General features: G+C 37.0%; 2 protein-coding genes across 16 annotated transcripts in view; one reads left to right on the top strand and one right to left on the bottom strand.

Moving 5' to 3' along the window:
• Positions 1-833: 833 nt before the first annotated feature.
• Positions 834-21,761, bottom strand: LOC102093679 (uncharacterized). The gene is made up of 12 exons (XM_065068630.1): positions 21,513-21,761; positions 20,560-20,636; positions 13,503-13,578; positions 9,708-9,839; positions 8,744-8,867; positions 6,854-6,914; positions 6,709-6,755; positions 6,183-6,258; positions 5,086-5,187; positions 3,636-4,553; positions 2,695-2,805; positions 834-1,563 (listed from the first exon to the last, which is right to left on the bottom strand). Exons 1-12 carry the CDS (start codon positions 21,759-21,761, stop codon positions 1,251-1,253), a joined length of 2,286 nt encoding a protein of 761 aa, XP_064924702.1. The 3' UTR covers positions 834-1,250.
• LOC110362234 (uncharacterized) overlaps positions 20,881-22,430 on the top strand; it is a 19,177-nt gene continuing 17,627 nt past the window's right edge. For 4 of the 15 annotated variants that reach the window (XR_010473601.1, XR_010473600.1, XM_065068405.1 and 1 more), the window contains exons 1-3: positions 20,881-21,345; positions 21,535-21,730; positions 22,247-22,318. Coding sequence is in view for 2 of the 15 variants with exons in the window: in XM_065068405.1 (XP_064924477.1) it covers positions 20,926-21,345; positions 21,535-21,730; positions 22,247-22,318 (688 nt within the window). In the remaining 13 variants the exon portion in view is untranslated. Of the gene's footprint in view, positions 21,346-21,534; positions 21,927-22,246; positions 22,389-22,430 lie in introns of those variants that run through there. The other 11 variants (XR_010473612.1, XR_010473606.1, XR_010473610.1 and 8 more) reach the window with 6 other exon arrangements.

Below are 22,430 nucleotides of genomic sequence, written 5' to 3'. Positions count from 1 at the left end.
TCTCTTGGTTTATGCTTTAAGACTATGCTGCTTTTGAGGCAGTTTCTTAATTGCATGAATTAACTATCTAGCATTGATTTTAATTGCTTATTTTAATATCATGGTCTAGTTTTATTCTTATTGTGATGCCTTTAAAATATTATTAAAAATGTAAAAATGAACAACATAATTCTAAAAAATTACCTAAGTATTACATCAATACTGCTTTCTATCCTAAGAGCTAAGATACCTTTGTCCACAGTAGGAGCTGCTGGTGCTACTGTGCAGCTGCTGGTGTCACTTAAGTTCCCGTCTATGGCACCACCTTCTTGAGACTCGCTGAAGTGCCAGTTCAGAGGAGACTGTTCAATACGTGACTCATAAAAGTAACTTACCCGAAGAGCCTATTCGTCTATTCTGAATACATCACTCTGCTGTGCTGTAAAAAAAAACTAGTAAAAAATAGATCTGGAGAGTAAGACAGATATGACTGACAAACACGGAGCTGTAAATATATAGGCACTGTAAACTGATGATACATAAGCTACCTCATTTGCATGTGTTGCTGAGAAAATTGTGCAATTTACTTGCACTTGGCTATTCTGAAACATATATAACCTATGGGAGTAGAAAAAAAATATATATACAATCAGGATGGGATATTCAGATAACTGAAAAGCAAGTTTGACATTTAGAGTATTCAGACTCCATCAGCTTCCACATTTTTAGCAATCTGGGAAAAATTCTGCTTCAAAAAAAAAGTGCAACTATAATAGGTCAGTTCTGTTGACAGTACATAAAATCTAGAATCAAAGTGCAATGCTGCAGAGATTGAAGGATGAAGTAGACGTAACTTTGCTTCATTCGTTTTATAGTATTTTCCTATAATCTCAATGCTAGTATTTTATTATTACTTTTGCATCCTGCAATCACATCATTTTAAATAAATGTAGAACAAAAAACACAACTGCAATCACTCAGAAAGTTGTTTGAAGGTACAGGGTTCCAATTTCACTAAGAGGAAGGACTACTTTAATTCCATGTGGACTCAGACCTTGTCTCCAACTACACTTAACAAATAGACCCTAATAAATTTAAAGAACCAAACCTCAGTAGAAGCTAATCTTACAATATTGACCAGTTCTCTACTACTCAAATTTGCATTTTCCTAATTCATCAAAAAAAAAAAAAACAACAAAAAAACATTGGTCCACATACAAAGTAAAATGTGTAAAATTAAGTCTAAGCTGAGCAAACATTGTCCTTTTTATTCAGTTCCAGTTGTAGTGTTCTCTTGGAGGTAAATCATAATGTGTTCTCTCTTCATCTTCAGGTCTACAACCTAATGGCAGACCATAATTGTAATCAACTGTTACAGCTGGTAATCTTTTGCTTTGTTCCATCTCTCTGGAAGTTTCACCTTGAAAAGGTGTTTTTTCATAGTCTATTGAACTATCTTCTTGGTGTGCAGATGAAGATGGATGCATTGTTCGTGAAGAATATGGTGCAAATCTGTTTTTTCCCCTAGTAAATTCATCTGAGGGATGCATTCTTCTATTGTCTTCAGGACAATTTGGTCGATTACTGTAATAAGAACAGTAAGAACAGTGAAATCCTTAGAAATAAAACAGCTGATTTATTGTTGGTGGCCACCATTAGAAATTCTTGGGTTTATCCCCCCAAATTAAAATCCTCTGTACTGGATGTTACAAACTTGTTTATCTTAAGTTTTCAATTCTAATGATTACAATCATAGCTCTTTATAGTAAGTAATTCTACTGGAAGATGTTTGTTTCAAGTGCTGTTTCTAATTAAAATTCCCTGTCTACTGAAGGTTTCTTTACCTAGGGGCCATTTTTCTTCCTAAGCCCATGTTTTCATTTTTATGAATAATATGTAATAGTAGCTCTCTAGTACATAGGATCAACAGGCAATAATATACTTTCAATTTATACCTCCAGATATTTTAATTATTATATTTCTGCAATAGAAGAATCGCTCTCCTACAAAATGCATATGGAAGGATCTCAAAATGCATGTACAATATAAATACCTTTTGGTTTGCATTCTCTTTACTCTCAAGTACCTTACTTACTTGGTAAAATAAGTGGTCTATAAAGCCAATTCAGAACAATCTTTGTCATTTCAAAATCATCTCCCTCATTTAACCACAGCTTAATTTAAACTGGAAAGGATCTCTGGAAGTACCTAGAGCCACCTGCTCAAAGTAGGTCTAATTAGATAAGTTTGTGCAGGTGCCATGTCCAGCTGTGTCCTGAGTATCTCAAAGGACGGAGATTTCACAGCTGCTGTGGGCAAGCTGTTCCAGTGTCTGACCATCCCTCACAGAAAAACTCATTACCTTGTTGTAGACAGCAATTAAGAGTCAAATATAGCATCTGTACTTTGCTTTTTTGCTTACTGGCAATAGCTGTTCATATTTTGTAGTACCTTAGCTTGAACTGTGCTTGTCATGTCAATGGCTAATATCAGGAAATCTCAAACTATTTCATAATCACAATACAGACAGACCACAAATTAGCGATATTATTTACTCAGTGTTCAGATTTAATGGCTTAAACTGAATTTAAGCAAAAATATTAACATCAGTGTTTACAGTGTACAGTTTATGTGTATTTTTTAGTTAGGAAACTGGGGGAATAACAGACTTACCATCAAAAAACAACCTATGAAGCTATGAAATCTGATATTTACCTATAACTTCTTTCAAAGTCTTCATTATCAGATCCATAATCTCTCTGAAGTGAAGGAGATGAGGGGAAATGAGGTTCTGGTGCATTTTCATGGGAAGAAAAAGACTGAATTCTGCAAAAAAGCAAAAGAATCACATGTTAAGAAGATTACAAGTGGTTGTAAGCTTTTGAAAACTATGCATTTATCAAATAAGATTAAAATATTACTTTAAATTAAAATTTACTTAAAATTTTAATTGTATTAGTTTAACATGTTGAAATGGTACATGTCATTGTAATGATATAATATCCTCTGTTTCAGCTGTACAATGGAAGAGACTAAATCAAACTTTACTAGTCCAACACATATCTGAACTATGTTCTGAAATATTAAAAATATTTTGAAATATTATGTCAGACTCTAATAGGTTTACTAATAAGTGATATATGTATTTGGGAGAATATGATGCATGTTCTAAAGCAAAGGGATTTCTAACAAACTACTAACTCATGAAATAAACAAATGCAAGTCAAACTTCCTTATGACATTACTGTTTATCTCTGGCTGAGGGCATAAATAAAATTTCATATCCTCTTCTGTCTTGAGTATTGCTTTTTAAATGTAAGTTTCTATACAAAGCAAAGTAAGACAAAGAGTTTTGTTTCAAGCTGTCTCTAAAACAGTAAAGGAAATACATTAGCTTTTAAATTAAAGAAGCACAACCTTCTAATTTAGGAAAGATTGATTTTTCAAAGCTGCAGCACTCCAGCTTACATCAAACCCTTCTGTAAGTAAAAAAAAAAGGCAATTAAATAATCATTTTAATATGATTTTAAAAGGATGATTAATTGATTTCAAATTAATTTATTTCTGAAATAAATTAATTTTAAGTTTAATTTAAAAGTGCTGAGGTTTATACTTTTATTCTCCAATTCTGTTCTTACAGCTCAAGAATGCATTACCTGTCTGAACACCATTCACGTGGCAAGTCATCATGACCTGGATGACCATGAAAAGGTCTTGGCCTTTGTCCATGCTCTTTATTAACATAATCAAAGTCTTTTAACTGAGTCTGTTCCTGTAAGTCATCATAGGGCTGATGGTCATGAAAAGGTCTGTGTCTTTGTCCAGTACCTTTATTATCATAATCTTTTAGTTGCACCTCTGCTTGTAAGTCATTGTGAGGCTGGTGATCATTGAAAGGTCTCAACCTCTGCCCACGACCCCTGTTAACAAATTCAAAATCCCCTAATTGTGGCTGTATGTCATCATGTGACTGATAGTCATGGTAAGATCTCAGTCTTCGGCCAGGACCTTTGTTGACACGATCTACCTCTTTCAACTGCATCTGAGTCTGAAATTCATCATGAGACTGGTGATCATGGAACACTCTTCGTCTCTGGCCACGGCCTCTGCTACCAAAATCAAAATCCTTTGACTGTCTGTCTTCCTTCAAATCACTGTGAGATGGATGGTCAGGAAAAGATCTTTGCCTTTGCCCACGGCCTCTCTTAAATTCAATGTCCCTTGATTGTCTCTCTGCCTGTAAATCCTCATGAAACTGGTGTCCATGAAAAGGTCTCAACTTTTCTCCAAGTCTCTTGTTACTGAAGTCCAAGTCCTTCAGCTGCATGTCTTCTTGATAATCATCATAAAACTGGTGATCAGGAAAGGGTCTTTGCCTCTGTCCTGGTTCTCTATTGCAGTCCCAATTTCTCATCTGCATTGGTGCTCTTAAATCATCCCGAGTCTGATGGTCATGAAGTGGTCTCCGTCTTTGTCCAGGTCCTTTGTTAATAAAATCAAAATCTCTCAACTGCATTTGTCCTTGCAAATCATTGTGAGAGTGGTCATCATAAATTCTTAATCTTTTCCCAGACCTGTAAAGAAGTTTTTGTCTTAAGTATAACATAATATTTTTAAGTGCTACAAGTCATTAATGAACACAAGTTTTTTTTAACTAAGAATTGATAAGAAAGACATTGCAAGTGAAATACAGAGGTATCAAAGCTACTAAGAATCCAGACTGTAATATTATAAAACTTATCAGTGTCATAGTGGAAACTGTGAAATGTTTAATTAGAATTCCAAAGCACTTGTTAAACAGGCAAAAACAGTGATTTCAAATTAATTAAAAATAATTGCAGATTAGTGTAGAATAACAAAGGATAGACAAAGTACGACTCTACATTTTTCCAAGTGAACTAATTACTTACAGACTTCTAATAGCACACATTCATTCTTTATCTTTTCCCTGATTCATCAAATACTGCAAATATACTTGGCATGAGTAGGCTATATTAATAAAATCTCTTTTAAATTAGAGTATCTATAGTATTTTCAATAAGAAACAATTATCTTTCCCACTATGTGGGTTTTTCTGGCTATTAAATCCACGTTTCAGACTATTACCCCTGAAAATCCTCATTTGGGAACCGCTCTACAGGTTCTTCCATTGCATGTGGTGGGGGAATAATATCTTCATCTGAATCCCATACATCCATTCCAAGGTTACTAAGAAGAATAAAAACATCTCACATAAGCTTCCTTTTTTAAAATGTACTATTAAGAAAAAACAAAACAAAACCAACAAAAAAACAAAAGAAAAACCACATACAATTCCTCAGTTTAGAATGACAGAATTTTTTTTATGTTAACTTAAATTTACAGATATTTGTAACTTAGCAAATTTTAATCTTGTGCATTTATTTGAGGATGGGCTGCAGGGAAAACAAAGAGAATACCTAAGCTTCATAAGCTTGGACTAACATCCTAAAGGATGTGAGACCAGCACTACACCTATTAAAAAATCTGACACAGGACTAACATAATCATGCACGGACTATAAAACAATGATAACAGTAATACACATGGCATTCAATTAAACTAAAAATAAATCAAATCAGCCAGGTATTATTTTAAAAACAATTTACTGCTACAAGATATCATTGACACAAATAACTTAGACAGATGTAAAGATTAGCTGTCCTTAGGTAAATATTATGAACATGAAATTCTTACACAGCAGGGATACAAGTTCTATGAATAGAGGAGTTGAGAATAATCTTCCACTTTGGTAGTTTTTCCTATACTTTTTTATTCCTAAAACTGTTGTATTTTCTTTTTAACATCTGGTTCTACCATGCCAATAGCAGCAGGCAGATCATAGAGGTTATAAATAAATCTTTGAAGTGGCTCCTTTCAGCGTATAACAAGAGAATACAGACTCCATACACTTGTCATAGTATGATAAAACCACACCAATGTTCAACAGTAGCTGTCAGATTAAAAAAAAGAAAATCTTTCGAACCATACAAATTCAAAAGATGAACAAAGGCAGTACACTGCATATTGTGTTATTCATATCAGAAGTCTTGCAATAAATGTGTAGTTGCATACTAAAGGTTTAAGAGGGGGTTAATTTTGGCTTGTAACTGGAAGTGAACTTTCCAAAATACCAGTAGACATACTGGAAAATCTTACCCATACAACTAAAGGCTTTTGTTTACCTTCTCATTGGTTGTGTTCTGAGATCTGTGAGATACACAAGACCATCCATGCGATGACCTCTAGCATCACCAAAAGCTAAAGGAAAAAAAAAAGATGCAAGTCTAATGAAACGTGCTCAGACTGAGCCACAAAAATGTGAAAGGCAAGTCTGCGTTCAGCACGAGATGCTGAATTTGAAAGAACTCTAACTTGACACTAAATACTTCAGCAAGCTAGCATCATTGCAGCATTTTTTAGAGCAATTGCAACTAGTAGTGGTAGCAACCTAGGACTGAAAACCTTTCAAAGCAAAAGGAAAAAAAAAACAATTTTAAGCAGCTGAAACAGACTCCTACAATGCTGTCAGTTTGCTAATGCTCAAGCCTTGCCTGGAATATGATCAACAGTCAGACAAAATCATCTATGGAAGCCAGCACATGAAATAACTCTAAAGATACTAAAATAGAATTGTCGTATCTGTGAATACAATTGCAGTAATTGTGAATTACAAGCCAACATATGCCTTAGTTCACACTGTATAATTACCTTGGATTGCTGCCTCTGGATCCCAGCCTTCAACATCTACAAGATATCTGAAGAAAAATATTATTATTGTCCCAAAGGGATCTAAGATTAATATAAGAACACTAGATTTTGTGATCATTGACTTTTGTTTTTATACAATCCTTACCTACATATAAGGTAGCCGGTTCTATTAATTCCATTAGTACAGTGAACGCCAATGAGTTTCTCTATCAAAAAGAAAAACAGAGTCTTTAATAGTTCGGAAAGTGAAATTACTAAAAAAATCAGTGCAAGACAAAAAAAAAGCTGTTCTTTTCTAGCAAAGTAATGATAAATAATGCTTGCTATTTACAAAATGTCAAGCCTGTACAAGAACAGACAAATTCAGACTTTGTTCTCTTCCCGCTGGATCTCCAGCAGCAGTTAGCTTACTACATACTTCCAAACCTGAGAAGACTGAGATTAACTCTGCAGAACATATGAAAAAAGAAAGAGGAGTGATGAGAGGCAAATTGAAGAAGTAAAGCCAGAACCGCAGTAACAGAAGAAACAGAATAAAATACGGTTTTGAAAGCAAATCTAAACAAGCAAATGCAAAATTGAAAAACTTAACTTATGCATTCTTGTAAAACTTAGAAAAATGAGAAAATAAGCATAATGCCTCTAGTGTCTAGGAGTATGAAATAAACTACTAGAAGAATTTGTTTAAATGGACTAAAAATTTGGATCATTATTGGGATGAACCATAGAGATGAGGAATTTGTGTTCATGCATGGATAAAAGAAGCACTGTAGTGGGTCTCAGTAACCTCTAAATAAATATATTTCTTTCTTTCTTTCTTTGCCCCCCTGGCCTAAGCCCCCAGGTTATACTAAGCAGCTAAAGGTGAAAAAGCAGAATAACTTACTATTATTAGGGTGTTTCAAATGAGGTGTTTCCAACAGAAATATGAAAAGACTAATATGGTCATGCAAGGCACTGAGAAAACTGCATCCAGACTATCCCCATAATATTTTAATTATCCATATTTCATGATAAAAAATGAAAAAAAAAAATCAAATTGAAAAGACTACTATGATGGTAACAAAAAAAGGTCATGAGAAGGGCTCAAGGAAGCTTGTCTTATTTAGTTTGTAAAACCAAATCTGAGATACTGAACATAATAATGGGGGGATGGGGAACAGCAATACTTAAGGGCAAAGCTGGCATGAGAATAAAGGTATATTAACTAATTGAGAGTTTTAGGCTAGATTTCAGAAGAAAACCTTTAATCATCAGATGAATAAAGTTCTGGTCTTTGAAATGAGACTTCGATAAATTTTTGCATGAGATAAAAATGTAATTGCCACAGAACAGTACAGTCACATTACCATATAAGTTTATTATAAGTTGGTATCCTAACAACTCAGACACTAAAAAACCCAACTTCCCAAAAATTTTTTGTAAGAACAATCCTGAGTAACCTTAGGGGTAATCGAAAACAGACGGCAAGTTACAACAAGTGACTTAATATCAAAATGAAAGTTCTCCCAGCTCTCAAGTTACATAAACCCTGCCAAAACTGCCTTACTAGCTGGAACTGCACGTCTTCATCCAGTAACAAATTAGGAATTGGTTCTCTCAATTCTGAGAATCAGAAATAATTAGATTCAAATACAGACTATTCTTTGTCACACCAGACATCATTAGATCAAAACCAGAAGAAAACCTAATACTTTCCAAGTAACTTCCCTAAGCTAAATAAAAAGACCAAAGGAAGAACCTACACACTAAATTCCCGAGCAAGGACAAAGACTTCTTCTCACACCTTTTAATTTTCCCACTACTTGAATTCAGCCTCTCATACCTGAGATTTAGGTCAGAGTTCTTTCACAAAACTGAGTTGACTGTCCACAGCAAAACCACAGTTACGCTCTGCAGTGAAAACTGTGTGTACTTGGGCAGTTAATATCCCTGCTTTCTCACAGAAAAAGCCAAAGTAACCACAGCAAAGAGCATGAAAAAGCGTGAAAGAATGGTTCTCCAATATTGGACAAACACTTAAAAATTTATTTACCATTTCCTGCGTTTTCCCATAGGAATTTTCTGACCCATTTTTTGAACTGTAGGATAGTAGCATTATCAGGGACTTCAAGTCCAATGGTATAAAGTTTCTTATACTGCACACTTTTAGGTAAATCCTAGTGACATGAAGAAAAAGAAAGGTAAAAATAATTGAAGTCTTGTATCAATGAAAAACCTTAAGCAATATCTAACATAATGCCAATGTAAAACAGTAGTTCAAAGAAACCTGAAAATGATCTTGACACAATTCTGTAGAGACATACTCTCAGAAACTACCATTTACATTTCCACCTTAAAGACTGATCTCAAAGAACAGCTTCTACAGAAAACTTATTCATCCCTACTAAGGCAGCACATTAGCTAAAGAGCACAGAGATTTGTAATTCCATTCTAACCCATTTTACAGTTATGAGCAATATCTGTCCTTTCCACCCACAACTGCACATATACTCACATATTCACCACTTAAGTGCTTACAGCCCGTGCACATTAAAAGATTAACATTCAGTTATAACACTACTATTTATTCTCTCCTCCAACAGAAGTCTGATTAATGACAATTGTTTGGACCACAATAGTAGAAAATTTCAGATTAGTAAAGTAATTTAAAAATGTACTCTTTCTTCATGGATTCTAGTGAAGACCAGTAAATAAAGACCCCGGGGATAAATGAGAATGTCTTCAGGGTACAGACAGTGAGCCTTCTGCATCTTTTCTACGGTGCCTGGCACCAAAGTCTTGATCCATTACTCTGAGTTATCATAAGACAAATAAGTCACAAATCCTCCTAGCTGGGAGACAGAGTTATTTCCTCTGCAATAAAGCATTTAGTTTATATTCAAGACACAAAATAAGTCTAGATGGCTCGCTTGTCTATTCCAATTCAAGGTAAGCAAATGTATAAATACTTTAAAACAAAGGTTGCAGTAACTATTCTGTTATTATGCTTATATTACCTTAACTTCATAGTATCGTGTGGTATATGTTAAATCAATAATTAATCCAAGTTCCACATTTAGGGCTTTCATTGCAGCAATTAAGTCTTTTGGTGTAAACTTCTGGGTTGGGGTAAGCCTCTGGTTAATTGCCTACAATGTAAATAGAAAGATGTTCTTTTTAAGTTCTAGTAACAAGACATTTGTAATTCAGCTGCTTAATTAGGACTAGGAAACACTAGTATTCAAAAGAGACGTTTACAGTATCAGAACCATACCCGTGTATCATAAGGATAGAAAAAGGAAGCAAATAAAAAGAAAGCTAGAATTTGTTATGTATTCAGATGAGCATGCAAGAAAATGTATGAGAATTTCCACGTGTATGACGTTAACATTATTAAAATAAGCACTAATTTGATAGACACAAAAATCCTGCAAAACGCAGCATATATATACTGATCTTTAAGTAACCAAACATCTGCAAAAATTAGAACAGCAAAATCCCCTTTCCCCCAAACATACTTTATCCTGCACAATAACACAAAATTAACAGTGTATTTCACATAAAACATTATGAGTTGCGATACAAGAGTTCATTTCTTTCAAAGGTTTTAACTTTCTCCCCACAAACACTGTGCAGACATTTTTATCCCTACTTCATCTCTTGGCAGAGTGTACTTGCATGTCATTTAGCACTGCGAATTATTAAATAAGACTAAAATACGGTGACTAAGAAAGCTGCGTGTTGGTGGGTAATGAATAGATAACTTCATTTAACAGAAACAGTGGGAAAAATGTTTACTCACCCTATTGTAGCTGTATTTTTGGAAATGTGTTCTTCACTCTAGGTATGAAAATGCCTCATGTACGCAAGACTGGATTTTCTCTGAATAATGTACTTGTCTGTTGTGAGAGCCTTTTGACATAGGCTCAGCCACAACCAGTAATGACAGTGGCAAAAGATGCAGCAGCCTCGACCACCTCTCAGTTCCTTTATCAACAAGAAATTCAAGCAGACTGGACTCAGAACTAATGGAAAGGAAGGCAGCCACCGACCACATACCTCTTAGAATCACTGATGGTATGGTGTAACTAACCATTCCTCCTTTGACTGTACAGACTATAATCTAAGATGCTAGCAAACACTTATCTCAAGTCTGGAAACAGAGACAGGAAACCAAATTAAAGAATAAACAGCAGGACAGTCCTGTCAAAGCTGTTATGCCATCAGGAAGCTTGAACTAAAAAGAGTAGGTAGAAAGCATATAGAAAGTATTCAGTCCTGTGTATTTCAGGTACTGGTGCGCTACTGAAAAAAAAGTGGAAGTTGCTGAGGTTCAAACAAAATGAACATGAGTCAGTTATTTCACCACTACTCAGCACTGACTTGTAGTAAGATCAGAAACTGAACTAACTTGGACGTGACAACGATGAGTCTGCAAAAGGTCTATGACAGAACATTAAAGAATTCTTTTCCTTTACTATGTGAAGTCACACAAACTGAGGTGGAATACAATTACAAAAATAAGTTATCTCTGAACATATTGCTTGATTGAATAAACAATTAAATGTGTTACGAAAGGCTATTTTGAAAGACTGCTCAGTATTCGGTAGTTTAGGTGTTTAACTGGGCTTGAGAACGTGAGAAATTTTTATCAATTCTAAAATCCTTCTAATGGCATGGGGAAGAACTTGCTCAGTCTTACTGTACTGCAGTATTACTTTTAGCATTACAGTGATGATCTGCAAGGAAGGACAGAAAATCCTTCCAAGTAAACCCATGATCTTAAAGCCTTTACTATCAGCACATCTTCTGCTAAAACAATAACCATTGAGTCTTGAAATGCTGGACATGCTTTTTCGACACATTTTTGAATTTTTTCAGTTTTTCAAAAAATGCCTTTTCCCTTTGAGTAAAATCACCAATCATTGATTTCTTAATGGGCAACAGAGGGAACCTGCTGCATATTTACAGGTCTGTTCCACTAATTTAATAATACAACTTTTGACAGACTACGACCAGCAGTTCTTCAGCATTTCCAGATTGATTTACTGACTTCCACCATCTTTGCAAGGGCATCAGAGTTTAGCCAGTTACACATTTTATGTGTATTCTGCCACAAACTCCATGAGCATCAAGCACAGGGTCTCTGGCAGACTCGTCATTTCCATATCTTGCATAGTTGAGACTGAAAAAACCGAAGGGACAGAAATGTTACCGACTTTGCTTTCTTGGGTACCAGACTTCATATCTGGCCAAGTCCAAGGAGAGCTTCAGAGAACAGGGATCTGTGCCTCAGTGAGATCATTAGGACTGGACGTGAGCAACACACTGGAGTGCCTACTTGTGATATATTGCTATAAACACTCCCTGAGAATGTCTGCCCTTTTCGTGATCTCTGTCGGAGCTCCTTCCAGACCATCGTAGGAGCTACAGGGAAACAGCAAAGTTAGCAATGAAGTATTTTCCTCTGAAATCTGGAGTGACAGGGAACTGGAAATACATGCACTGATCAAATCCTGCCTATTACAGTATATCTATGCAAAAAAGTGGATGCTGGATCAAGTGGAATTACAGGAGCTCATGATGCAAAAAATCCTCTCTCAAATACCCCAATACTAAAGAAGCTAATTATAAATCTACTGAATTTTATATTCACTGCTAGATCTGTCCACTGGTAGTCTTTGGTAGAAAGACACGTAGCTATTGTACTATGCACCAGGATCGTGGAGAACATGACAAATGTCAAGTATGAAATATGTGGCATCAAAGGAACCAAACCATCAGACTAAAACTGTAAAATCAGCTGCAGGAACCAAACACTGCAAGCATTCCACTTCAGCCGTTGTTGATAAAAGTGAACTGAATGGTGACTGAAAATGTAATGGGCATTAAGATACCTGAAAAACCAAATTTTTTGTATATGAATATTAGAGTGCAATCCGTAGACAACAGCTTAGACAGCATATTTAATCTTAACTGCTAGGGTTATGTCTAACCACTGAACTTTAAAAGAGTGTAGAAACTTTTATTTCCTGTTTATCTGAAGCAAGGACTTGTAAGAGTGAATTTATACGTTTGCCCTGATTTGCCCAAATTTGTTGTAGGCCTCAATCTACCAAAGAACTGAAGAGTCTAAAAAAGAGATTCCACATTTTGTATTGTTACAAAGAAGTAAAAGATGTGACTCAGCATATTTAACAGATTAAGATGGCATTCCATGTTAGTAAGAATCTAACTAAAGGAAGTATTAGCACATTAATAAATCTATGAAGTCTTCTTTTTTTTTTTTTTTTTTTAAAATACACTGCACTCTTCCAGATCACTGAAGCTTTTTTTATTTATTACATTTGTAATGTGAATCTATAATTTTAGAAGTCCTGCAGTGGCTGCTATCATTTAGTGAGTGTTTGATTTCTGTAATATTGTATTTTGGCTTACATTGCCCTAGATTGTTATTCAAATCATAATCCCTTCCATATGATTTTCTTATAACAGTCATGAAAAGATGCTAAATGAAATCACGGATTTAGGCCACTTAATAGTGACCAAATGAATCATGCTGAATGATTAGAGACTTTATGATTTGTAAAAGATAAATACAAGGAGTAACACCAAATCAAAATTTTAAAAGAAAGAGAAAAAAATTTAGAATATGATGTAAAAAAGCCACTAGCAGATGACTGGAAGGGCTAAATCTGAATAAATTATTTTTCATAAAACTTTCCTGAAGTTCATATGAATATTCATTTTATTTTTCATTATTTTTGCACTGTGTCTAATAGAGTTAATCTGTAGTTACTTTTTATACATACCCCTTTTAAAGGTACTTTGAATGCAATAAATCTTGTTCCTGGTATAGGCTGTCCAACTGGTGTCAAACTCCGCCATCTGTAATGAAACAAATATTTATTTTTAAATTATTTCAAACTACGTGATTTAACAGAAGACACCTGCAGCTTCATGTAAAACTTTGCTTTTCTTTTAAAAATATACTTGCTCTTGGGATTAAAACTTCGGTAAAACAAAGCACATAAAAATTAGGCTCCTTTAAAATTATAACAGCAGTTATTTCAAACTATATGAAGTAGCTTACAAATATCAGGCAATCTGGTGCCATACTTCACAGAGTTTGAATATAACAGTTATTTCAAACTTTTCCAATCGGAACGATACAATAGTTATCTTGTTCTCTATGACAGGCCATTCAGCTACCAGCATATTATAAAGAATTAGGTTACCAAACAGCAGGATCCAATGGTTCCTAAAATTCCTTGACCACATAAGCAAGCAATCGTAACTGATCTGCACAAGTTTGAAAAAAATGACCAATTAAATCCTGATATGTAAGTAAAATATTTTTTAAAAAAATCTTCCATTAGTAGCCTGCCTGTTTCACCAAGAAACTAAGATATTTCTAGAATAAGTATAAAATTATGTTATAATATATTTGAATAAAATTAATAGATTAGCAGAATTTTGGGATAAAGTAAACACAGAGTTGCCTAGAATATGCTGGAAGAATATCAACAGAATATTGCTACATAACTGATAAGGGCAGAAGCTTATTTAGCACACTACCCAGCTTAAATGAAGTTCAAGTTTAAAGTCAGGAACCATAATAAAACAAATCTTTATTACCATAAAGCATCTAATCTCCATTATCATAGAGCACTACCACAAAGAAAAGTTTTTAGAGACAATGTGCATGATTGCTCTTATCATACAGTAGAATTACGTCCCAAAATCTGCAATTATTCCATTAGGTGGTTTCAAGGTATCACCAGGACATTTGAAAAGTCTTTTTCCTTTCTTCAACTTCTAAAAAATTCTTCCCTCAAAATGGTAGGACAGCATTTACACACAAGTAGCACCAATATAAAGCAGAGCAGATGGGTAAGGTTCAACAGCTAAAAAACTATTATCATATTATAGTTGGTAGAAATTTTTCAACTTGGCTGAATCAAAAAAAGTTGTCATATGAGCATATAAATCATTTATTTGACAATGAAATCCAAAGTTTACTTTTAATGAAAATACAAAGCTTCTAGATTTTGCAAATGTGTTTAATTTGTAATGTGCTTCTTTTTCAAAGAAACATTCTTGACTGCACTTTCTCTTGGTACTTTGAAAAATATTCCATCACACCAAAACTTAGCAAAAATCCCCTACTAATATGAAGGTCTATTACAACACCCAAAATACTAGTAATTCTAAAACTACACACAACTGGCATTCACAAAACCTACACTGTACTGAAGAAACTCTTGATGTATCACATCTCAGAGATTTCAGGATTTTTAGAAAGTATAAAAAACTTTATCTGAAGAGGAAAACAAGTTAGTGAGCAGATCAACTTTACCTTCAGAGAGGTAACTTACTAAATGTATGACTTTTATTTCTTTTCCTCATGTGAGAACAGATTATCACTATGACCTCAGAGGATGCAGCTGGATGAATTAAAATCTACATGGTCTTTTTGTGTTTTCAGCTTGTACTTCAACTATTAAAATACAAAACATTTTCCTAAGATTCTTTAACACCGGTGCCCATTAACTTACAGTTTTCTGAATTAATGTTTAAATTAATCTCTCCCCATCCAACAGCTTTTAGATTCCTTTCTGATTTCCATAAAACCACATCATTTATGAAATGAACTGAATACAGAATATTAAATACTGTGTATTTTGCTTTGTTCACTATTTCCATATGGGACCATAACAAAAACTACATGTTGTCTGGATAAACTCTGTGAAATATCCATAATTACACTTGCCATAGTATATAAATAATGTTACCATTCATAGATGCTGGGAAGTAGCAAAGGAAACACTTACAGCCTGGTGACTGTAGGCATAATTGATACCAAAAAAAATAATGTAACAATATACTACATCAATGTCTTTAGCACTAACTTATCTTTTTTGTCTTCATCATGAGCTGAAGAACAGACTGAGGCTCACAATATAGACATACAGATGCTTAGTTTAATGGATAACAAACGGAATAACAAGAGAAATAACAACTCATCCTTAGGAAGGCTGTTGCAAACAGCTGTCACATAGAAGACAGACACAAGGTGAGAAGGTATAAGGGCTAGTTAGAGATTAAATTACTGACAGGTGTTTGCAGTAAAACCTTTTACTAAATTCCAAATTATTGGAAGAACTTTGTATCTCACAATTGCAATGAGGGAACAAGTCGTCTACTTCATCTGTTCCCTTAGCTTAGGATAGTTACATACAGGGAAAAAAAAAGAACACATTCTTAATCACCATAGTTTGAAAAGCAGTGCTCAAAAAGTTACACATCATGTATGACAGAGGAAAAGTGTCTAACTTGATAAGACTTTCCAAGTGAATTTTCAGGCTTGTAAACTTTGGAGTCTGGCAGTTGCGGATTAGTTGTAAAATATGCAAACAAATATCTGAGACCATGTTCTGTTTATCCTAGTGTAAGATAGATAAATTTTATATGAAGCAATTAACATAATAAACAGTGTAAATGGACAGAAAATATTACCAAAGATAACAAAAACTATAACATAATGAAATACCTTAGTTGCAAGAAGTGCTCGGTTAAAAAAAAAGAGGAAACAAAACATACAAAAAGACCGTGAAATCTGCCCTGTGCATAGTTTAATTTTATCTCATTCACTTCCTCTTAGAAAGGCACTAAATGCATAAACCATATTTAGATGTACATTTAATATGAACTAGTGTTAAAATTCATGATGAAGTCAAGTTTTAACACCAGTTCCTGTGTCTTGCTGATTTTAATAACTCTGGAAATTACATATTGTGATTTAAAACAAGAAAATACTCTTCCTGCTTTTGCTCTTAAACTTCCAAACAGAATTAGAAAATGGGTTGTACCTAGAGATATGGAAACAAATGCTGCAAATGCCGTCATAGAAATAAAACAAGAATACAGTATTTTTTCTCCAACCTAGTTCAATTACTCTTTGATGTTGCCTCTGCCAATAAAATGTACAAAATGCTTTACAAAATTAGGATTGAATCTGATAGCAAGCCATATTCACCTATACATGTTTAGAAACATTGTGAAGGAAAGCAGAAGTAAAACAATCCCAACGACAAAAGACCAATTACCTTAGGTAGTAAGACCATTTAAAAGATGCCATAAATTATGAAATTCAGATTTTTTTAACCTGCTTTCTCTTGGAAAACCACCGTGATTATCATAAATATGAGCAATGATGAGCCAGTAAGAAATCATTTTTTAAAAGCTTAAAAATATTTTTTAACTAGCAATATAACAAAGACTTCGTAAAAATTCTGAACTTTTTTCAGATAAAGGGATCAACAGAACAATGCACCAGGATTCCGTAGCTTGTTGTCAGACCTTAATAAACTTGGGGTTTTATTCTCCTGTTTTTAAAGCCATCTAAATCCACCCAGAAAAAAATCTGCAAAATCAGCAACAAACTCAAAAGCTGCTGACAGTGCTATGGCAGAAAATGAGCAGAAGTGACTCCTCATCAGAAAATATAAAAGGTATGTGTTCCACACTATCTTTAAAATTATATTTTAAACAAAAGTTCCAGCATACTGTTGCATAACTAAAAATTATCTCAAATTAAACCCAGCAGATTGAAATTAAGTACTTAAGAGAGACAGCACTTAAAAAAAAGTGACATTGCACACATGATACATTTTCAGTTACAGCTTCATTCTTCTAAGTTTTCAAACAAGTAAACAATCCATGGACTACACACAGATCAAGACCTGAAAATCAACAAAACATATACATTAACGAATTATTTAACTATTTAGCTTTTGCACTTCCCACTTTCTTATCATGTTTTGTCTTCATCGCTCCCCAACTACCATGAATTATTTTAAAACACAGGCAGAATTTTGCTTGCTGTTTTAAACAACAGAATCACTCCTTGGTTGAGAAAACGTGTTAAAATCAAACTAAAAATATTGTTCTCCTTTCCCTCTGAAATGTCTGTGATGCTTGAATGGCTTCCAGTTAAATAAATAAGTAGAATTATTATTGATACTACAGCTAATCTGTTAGAGGTTTTTAAGCCTGTTTTACATGAAAATATATTACACTGCTTATCTCTTTTTATTTAAATGAAAAGCAATCATGTTTTATTGTCTTTTACTTTAATCTTAAAAATTAAGAATTATTCAGTAAAACAACAGAAAAGAAACTAGCTTCATGCATCCCAGTAAAAGTTTATGAGCTATGTGATCTAGATTAACCTATGAATCTAGCAGCAAAATCGTTTGCAACAGCAACAACCAGTGAAATGGCTGCTGTTCAAGGACAAAAGAAAAAACCAAACAGCAATAAACGTAGAAAAACACTTTTAAAAACCAAGCAGCTTCAAGACCAATCAAACAAGAATCATCAACAGGGCCTGCGTAGCAGCATCCAGCTTCACATGGGCTAACAGAAATAATTATAGAAAAGCCCAGAATAAAGAGAGGCTTACAGTAAATTTGAGTAAGGCAAAATGTAGCATTCATCCTGAAACCTCTTTAGTTAAGCTCAAAGGTATGTTGAAAACCAAGATAATAATCCAGGCAAAGAACATTCAGTCCACCTTCTCCTCTCACTGCTGGAGCAAAGATGGTGCAAACAGCATCAGATCAAATGTTCTGGGCTAGGACTGAGTGACAGGGGCACAGAAACAAGATTAGGACAAGAAGAACAAGGTACAAGACTGGTAGTGCAGATCCACCGGTAACACTGACAATTAATACCACTTTAGTATAAGCTAAGGCGCCGAGTGCAGTCAAAGAGCTGATATCTAGCAAGGTTTTGCAGTGCTATAGCACAACCCTTACATAAAGGCAACTTCAAAGACACTGCAGACACAGTGTTGTAAAAGGCGATAGTATTAGCTGACCAGTTAAAAATAATCACCATTTCTTGTTTAGTTGCACTATACCTAGCTACTTTTAATTTAACTGAAACCTCAAAGTTATTGTATTGCTTTAACTAGCATGGTGGCATTTAGATTAAAACTATTACAAACTGTACAAAGAATTGAGGCAGTAACAGAAAGACAATCTTTTAAAATGTCTATATGTAGTGTGACTTTCTTTTATCTACTACACTGTTTCTCTTGCACTATCATTAAAAACAAAAGAGTTACTGCTAGATTTATTGCTATTACAATACTGATATGATTCAAGTGGTACTTCCATAGTACACTAGTGTCTAGACCGGTCCATTTGCTCTAGTGTACCACAATCTAATTTCTACCAACAATGATTTCTGGGGCCAGTAAATTACACGCGCAGGATCACCTAGCTTAAAATTAGTTTTCCTTACCTCCTCTTCCAGGGTTCACTGCTATTTTTTTCCCAGTCACGTAAACTAATTTACAATGAAGAACTACAACATTCTGTGCTAGCACAAGAATGACATCAATATACTGCTGCATGAGATTGGGAGACTGACAATTCCTTAAACTCCTTTACTGTCAAAATCTCAATACTGTTGATGTCTAGCCTGATTTGTTAATAGTACGGAAAAGCGAGCATCTGGAGAAGCTGAAAGCACTTCAGTATCATGAGCTTTGTCACATGGTAACACTAACTTTATAACCAATTCCTCCACAGTAGATGTTTCTCTCCCTGAACGATAAATAGGTATTAATTTCCAATCACAGAAGCCAAAAGTACAGTCCACTGCTTCTTCTATACTTAAGAGAAGAAATGCATGCAGCCTGAAAGCTGCTCCAGTTCAAATGCTGGGGGAAAAAAGAAGTGAGAAATGAGCACCCAATTCTAAAAGTGTTACTAATAGTTTTCAAGTATGGAGAAAACAAGGAAGATGATTATTCTTTCAGGCTTTCTGCATCACTATTTGCAAACCTAACCCACTTTAGCTCAATATTGTCCAACTTTTAACAGAAATTTCACAGAAAGTTTCAGAGAAAAACATGCTTAAATACCTTTTCTAAATTTTAATCCCCAAGTTTGTCAGCTATGAGAAACACTTCAAAGTTTCTTGAAGTTTTTTTTAAGTGTTTGTTCATCACTTTTAGGAAAAGCATACTTTGCAGGAAATGCTTTTTGTATTTTATTGCTCCTACCAATGATGTTCTTAATAAACTTATTTCTTCCCCTGAAACCAGGAAAATGTCAACCCTTCCTCAAATAACACGTAAACTGCAAGTTATTGCCATGTTACAGGGTGCCTTTATATCTCAGCACACCCTCCTATCCAAGAAGTTTGTACATGTACATTGTAACACATCGGTTGAACTTCCAAACTTGCACTTCCTTCTTTTTTTTTTTTCTTTTTTTGTTTTCAGTAGAGCTGGAAAATAGAACTGTGTCTGCTTTAAATGAGATCATTCTGTGGTCCTCATATGCACTCCCAATCAAGTAATCAGAAAGCCCATATAGTGCATTTGGGGGTCTTTATTTTTGCTGATAAAACATTTTTGTTGTCCTCTTGCTAAAAACAAAAATGCAGGATGTTTCTGGACCCAAATCCATGAAAATAGTCCTTGATGACATGCATGCAAACACCTCCTCCCATCTTATTAGCTCTTTCTCCACTCCTGGTTGCAAACATCTGAGTAGTCTGAAGGATGGACTATTCTCCCATTTCCCCAGTACGTATACACCTGGGGTGAAGGAGATTAGGAAGAAGGGACTGTGTTTGACTGATGAAGTGTTCACAGACAGGCTGGAGCATTATACTCACCTGGGGGATGAAGGGCTGTGTTGTTCCTGTCTTGGAGAAGATACCTACCTTACCTGGCTGTAGATGGTGAAGATGCTTGTGGCAAGAAAGCACCTGGGGCAGTCAGCACCCCTTCTCTGTAGGCAGGATTATGCCTGCTCCTGCCTCATGCTTAGTGTGAAGCATACTTACCCATCAGGGATAGTATTCTTCTTTACCATGCTGAAAGTAGGAGCAGGCAGAGCAGGAGACAGCGGTGAAAGTGGGCACTGCAGCAAAGGAGAGAGAACCGCGCAGTTAACACGGTGCTAACCTCTTTCTCCATCAGTGGGCCTCCTCACAGGGCTGACTCTGAAGTATTATAAAATAAACCAGTCAGCTGGGGCTTGAAGCCATCCTGAGCAAGACCTGCAGCTTGCAAACTAGCCTACTTTCTCCACGGATACAGTAAAACAAGTTGGAAAAAAAAAAACAACTCACTTCTCCTCTCCAGGAGACCAAGAGAGACAGAGAGGAGAGGCAGCAGGTTTCTCTAACTCTAGCGGCAGCACTGCAAGGATGAAGATGCTCTGGCAGCCCCTTCTGTCCCTCTCCTGGGGCTCGGGGCAGTTGCTCTGCCCTTGTGCTCCCACAGCTACAACTCTTGTCTCAACGAGCAGGAACTCCAGGCAGCTGCAAGAGGCGAGGCCGGCCCCTCAGCAAGGGAAGGACCATTCCCTGCCCCATTTTAACCTTGGCGGGTCCGATCCCGCCGGATCCCGGGCACTGCCAGCGCCCGCCGACCTCAGCTGGGCCAGGGCAGGGAGGAGAGGGGAGTGGGGGGCTGCCCCCCGCCGCGTAGGGCCCATGGCCGCCGCCGCACAGAAGACTCCTGAGGCCGGGGTGCGGCTCCCTCCTCAACCCGCTTGGCCCCGCGAACGCAGGGAACCCCAGGCAGGACCGCCTCCGAGGCCTGTCGGGGCGCTCTCAGAGCGGGAGGTGACTGAGCTCCGGGGAGGGAAAAAGAAGCGGGGCGTGGGCAGGTCGCGGCCTGACTGCCGGGGGCCGGGCAGTCGGCTGTCGGAGCGGGCGTGGGTGGCAGCAGGGGTCGGTAACAGGGAAGGGCCCGTGGGGCGGGGAGGAGCGGGGCTGCGGGCGGCCCGTACCCTGACAGGATTTCCCTTGCAGAGGAAGGTTGCTGCGAGACAGCGCGTTCCCGAAACGGTCTCGACTGCGCCTGCGCGGCAGCCAGCCGGCTGCCCGGGAGGGAGAAGTGCGCGTGCGCGGCGGCTGCCGGTCGGTGAACGGGGGCGCCGCTGCAGAGCGTGCGATGACCTGGCGGCCAATAGGACGCGAGCTGCTTCTGCGCGTGCGCGGCGAGCCCGTGAGTGAAGGGGGCACGCGCCGGGGCGCATGCGTGCTCGGTGGGGTGGGATTGGATTGGATTGGATTGGATTGGATTGGATTGGAGCGCACGCGCAGCGGCCGGTGGCGGGAAGTGCGTTCGGGGGCTGTTTCGGGCGGAGTGGGGGCGGTGTGTCAGTGGACGGGCTGCTGGGGCGCGGCTGCTACGGCAACCGGTGAGGGGTCCCGCGGGTGGAAAACGGCGAGTGCGCTTTTTCTCGGTGCGAGGTTTCGTGTCAGGTGAAACCCTGGAGCGCTGAGATGTTGTCGGGAGCTCAGCGGTGCTGTGGCGGTTTGGAGGAGCCTGTGAGGGGGAGCGCACGGAGCGGGCGGGTCGGGAAGGGTGGTTTGGCCTCGTCTTACCTCGAGGCATGCGCTGTGTTCCTGTCCCCACCTTTTCTTTTGGAAGAGGAGCCAGCTCCTGTGCTTAGGGTCACTTTCGGCTCTTTCTCATTATGTTTTCTTTCCCCCCCCCGCCCTTTCGTTCTGTCTGCAGATTGTTGTCCTGTATTGTGCCTGCTGTCTGTGACTTGCAACGGTGTCCTGTTCACCTCTTGCTGCTCGGAAGGTGGATAGATGTGAGAACGTGTCCTCTTTTTACAGCGGAAGGCAGATGGGGGGCGAAAGAGAAGTAGTTGGTGAGCCAGTGCAGTCTGTGTGTTATTAGTTTTATTTTCACT

This window comes from Columba livia, chromosome 6 (assembly GCF_036013475.1).
Source record: "Columba livia isolate bColLiv1 breed racing homer chromosome 6, bColLiv1.pat.W.v2, whole genome shotgun sequence".
NCBI classification, from domain to species: domain Eukaryota; kingdom Metazoa; phylum Chordata; class Aves; order Columbiformes; family Columbidae; genus Columba; species Columba livia.
The sequence above is the reverse complement of the archived record's forward strand: the minus strand, read 5'-3'. Positions and strand labels throughout refer to the sequence as shown.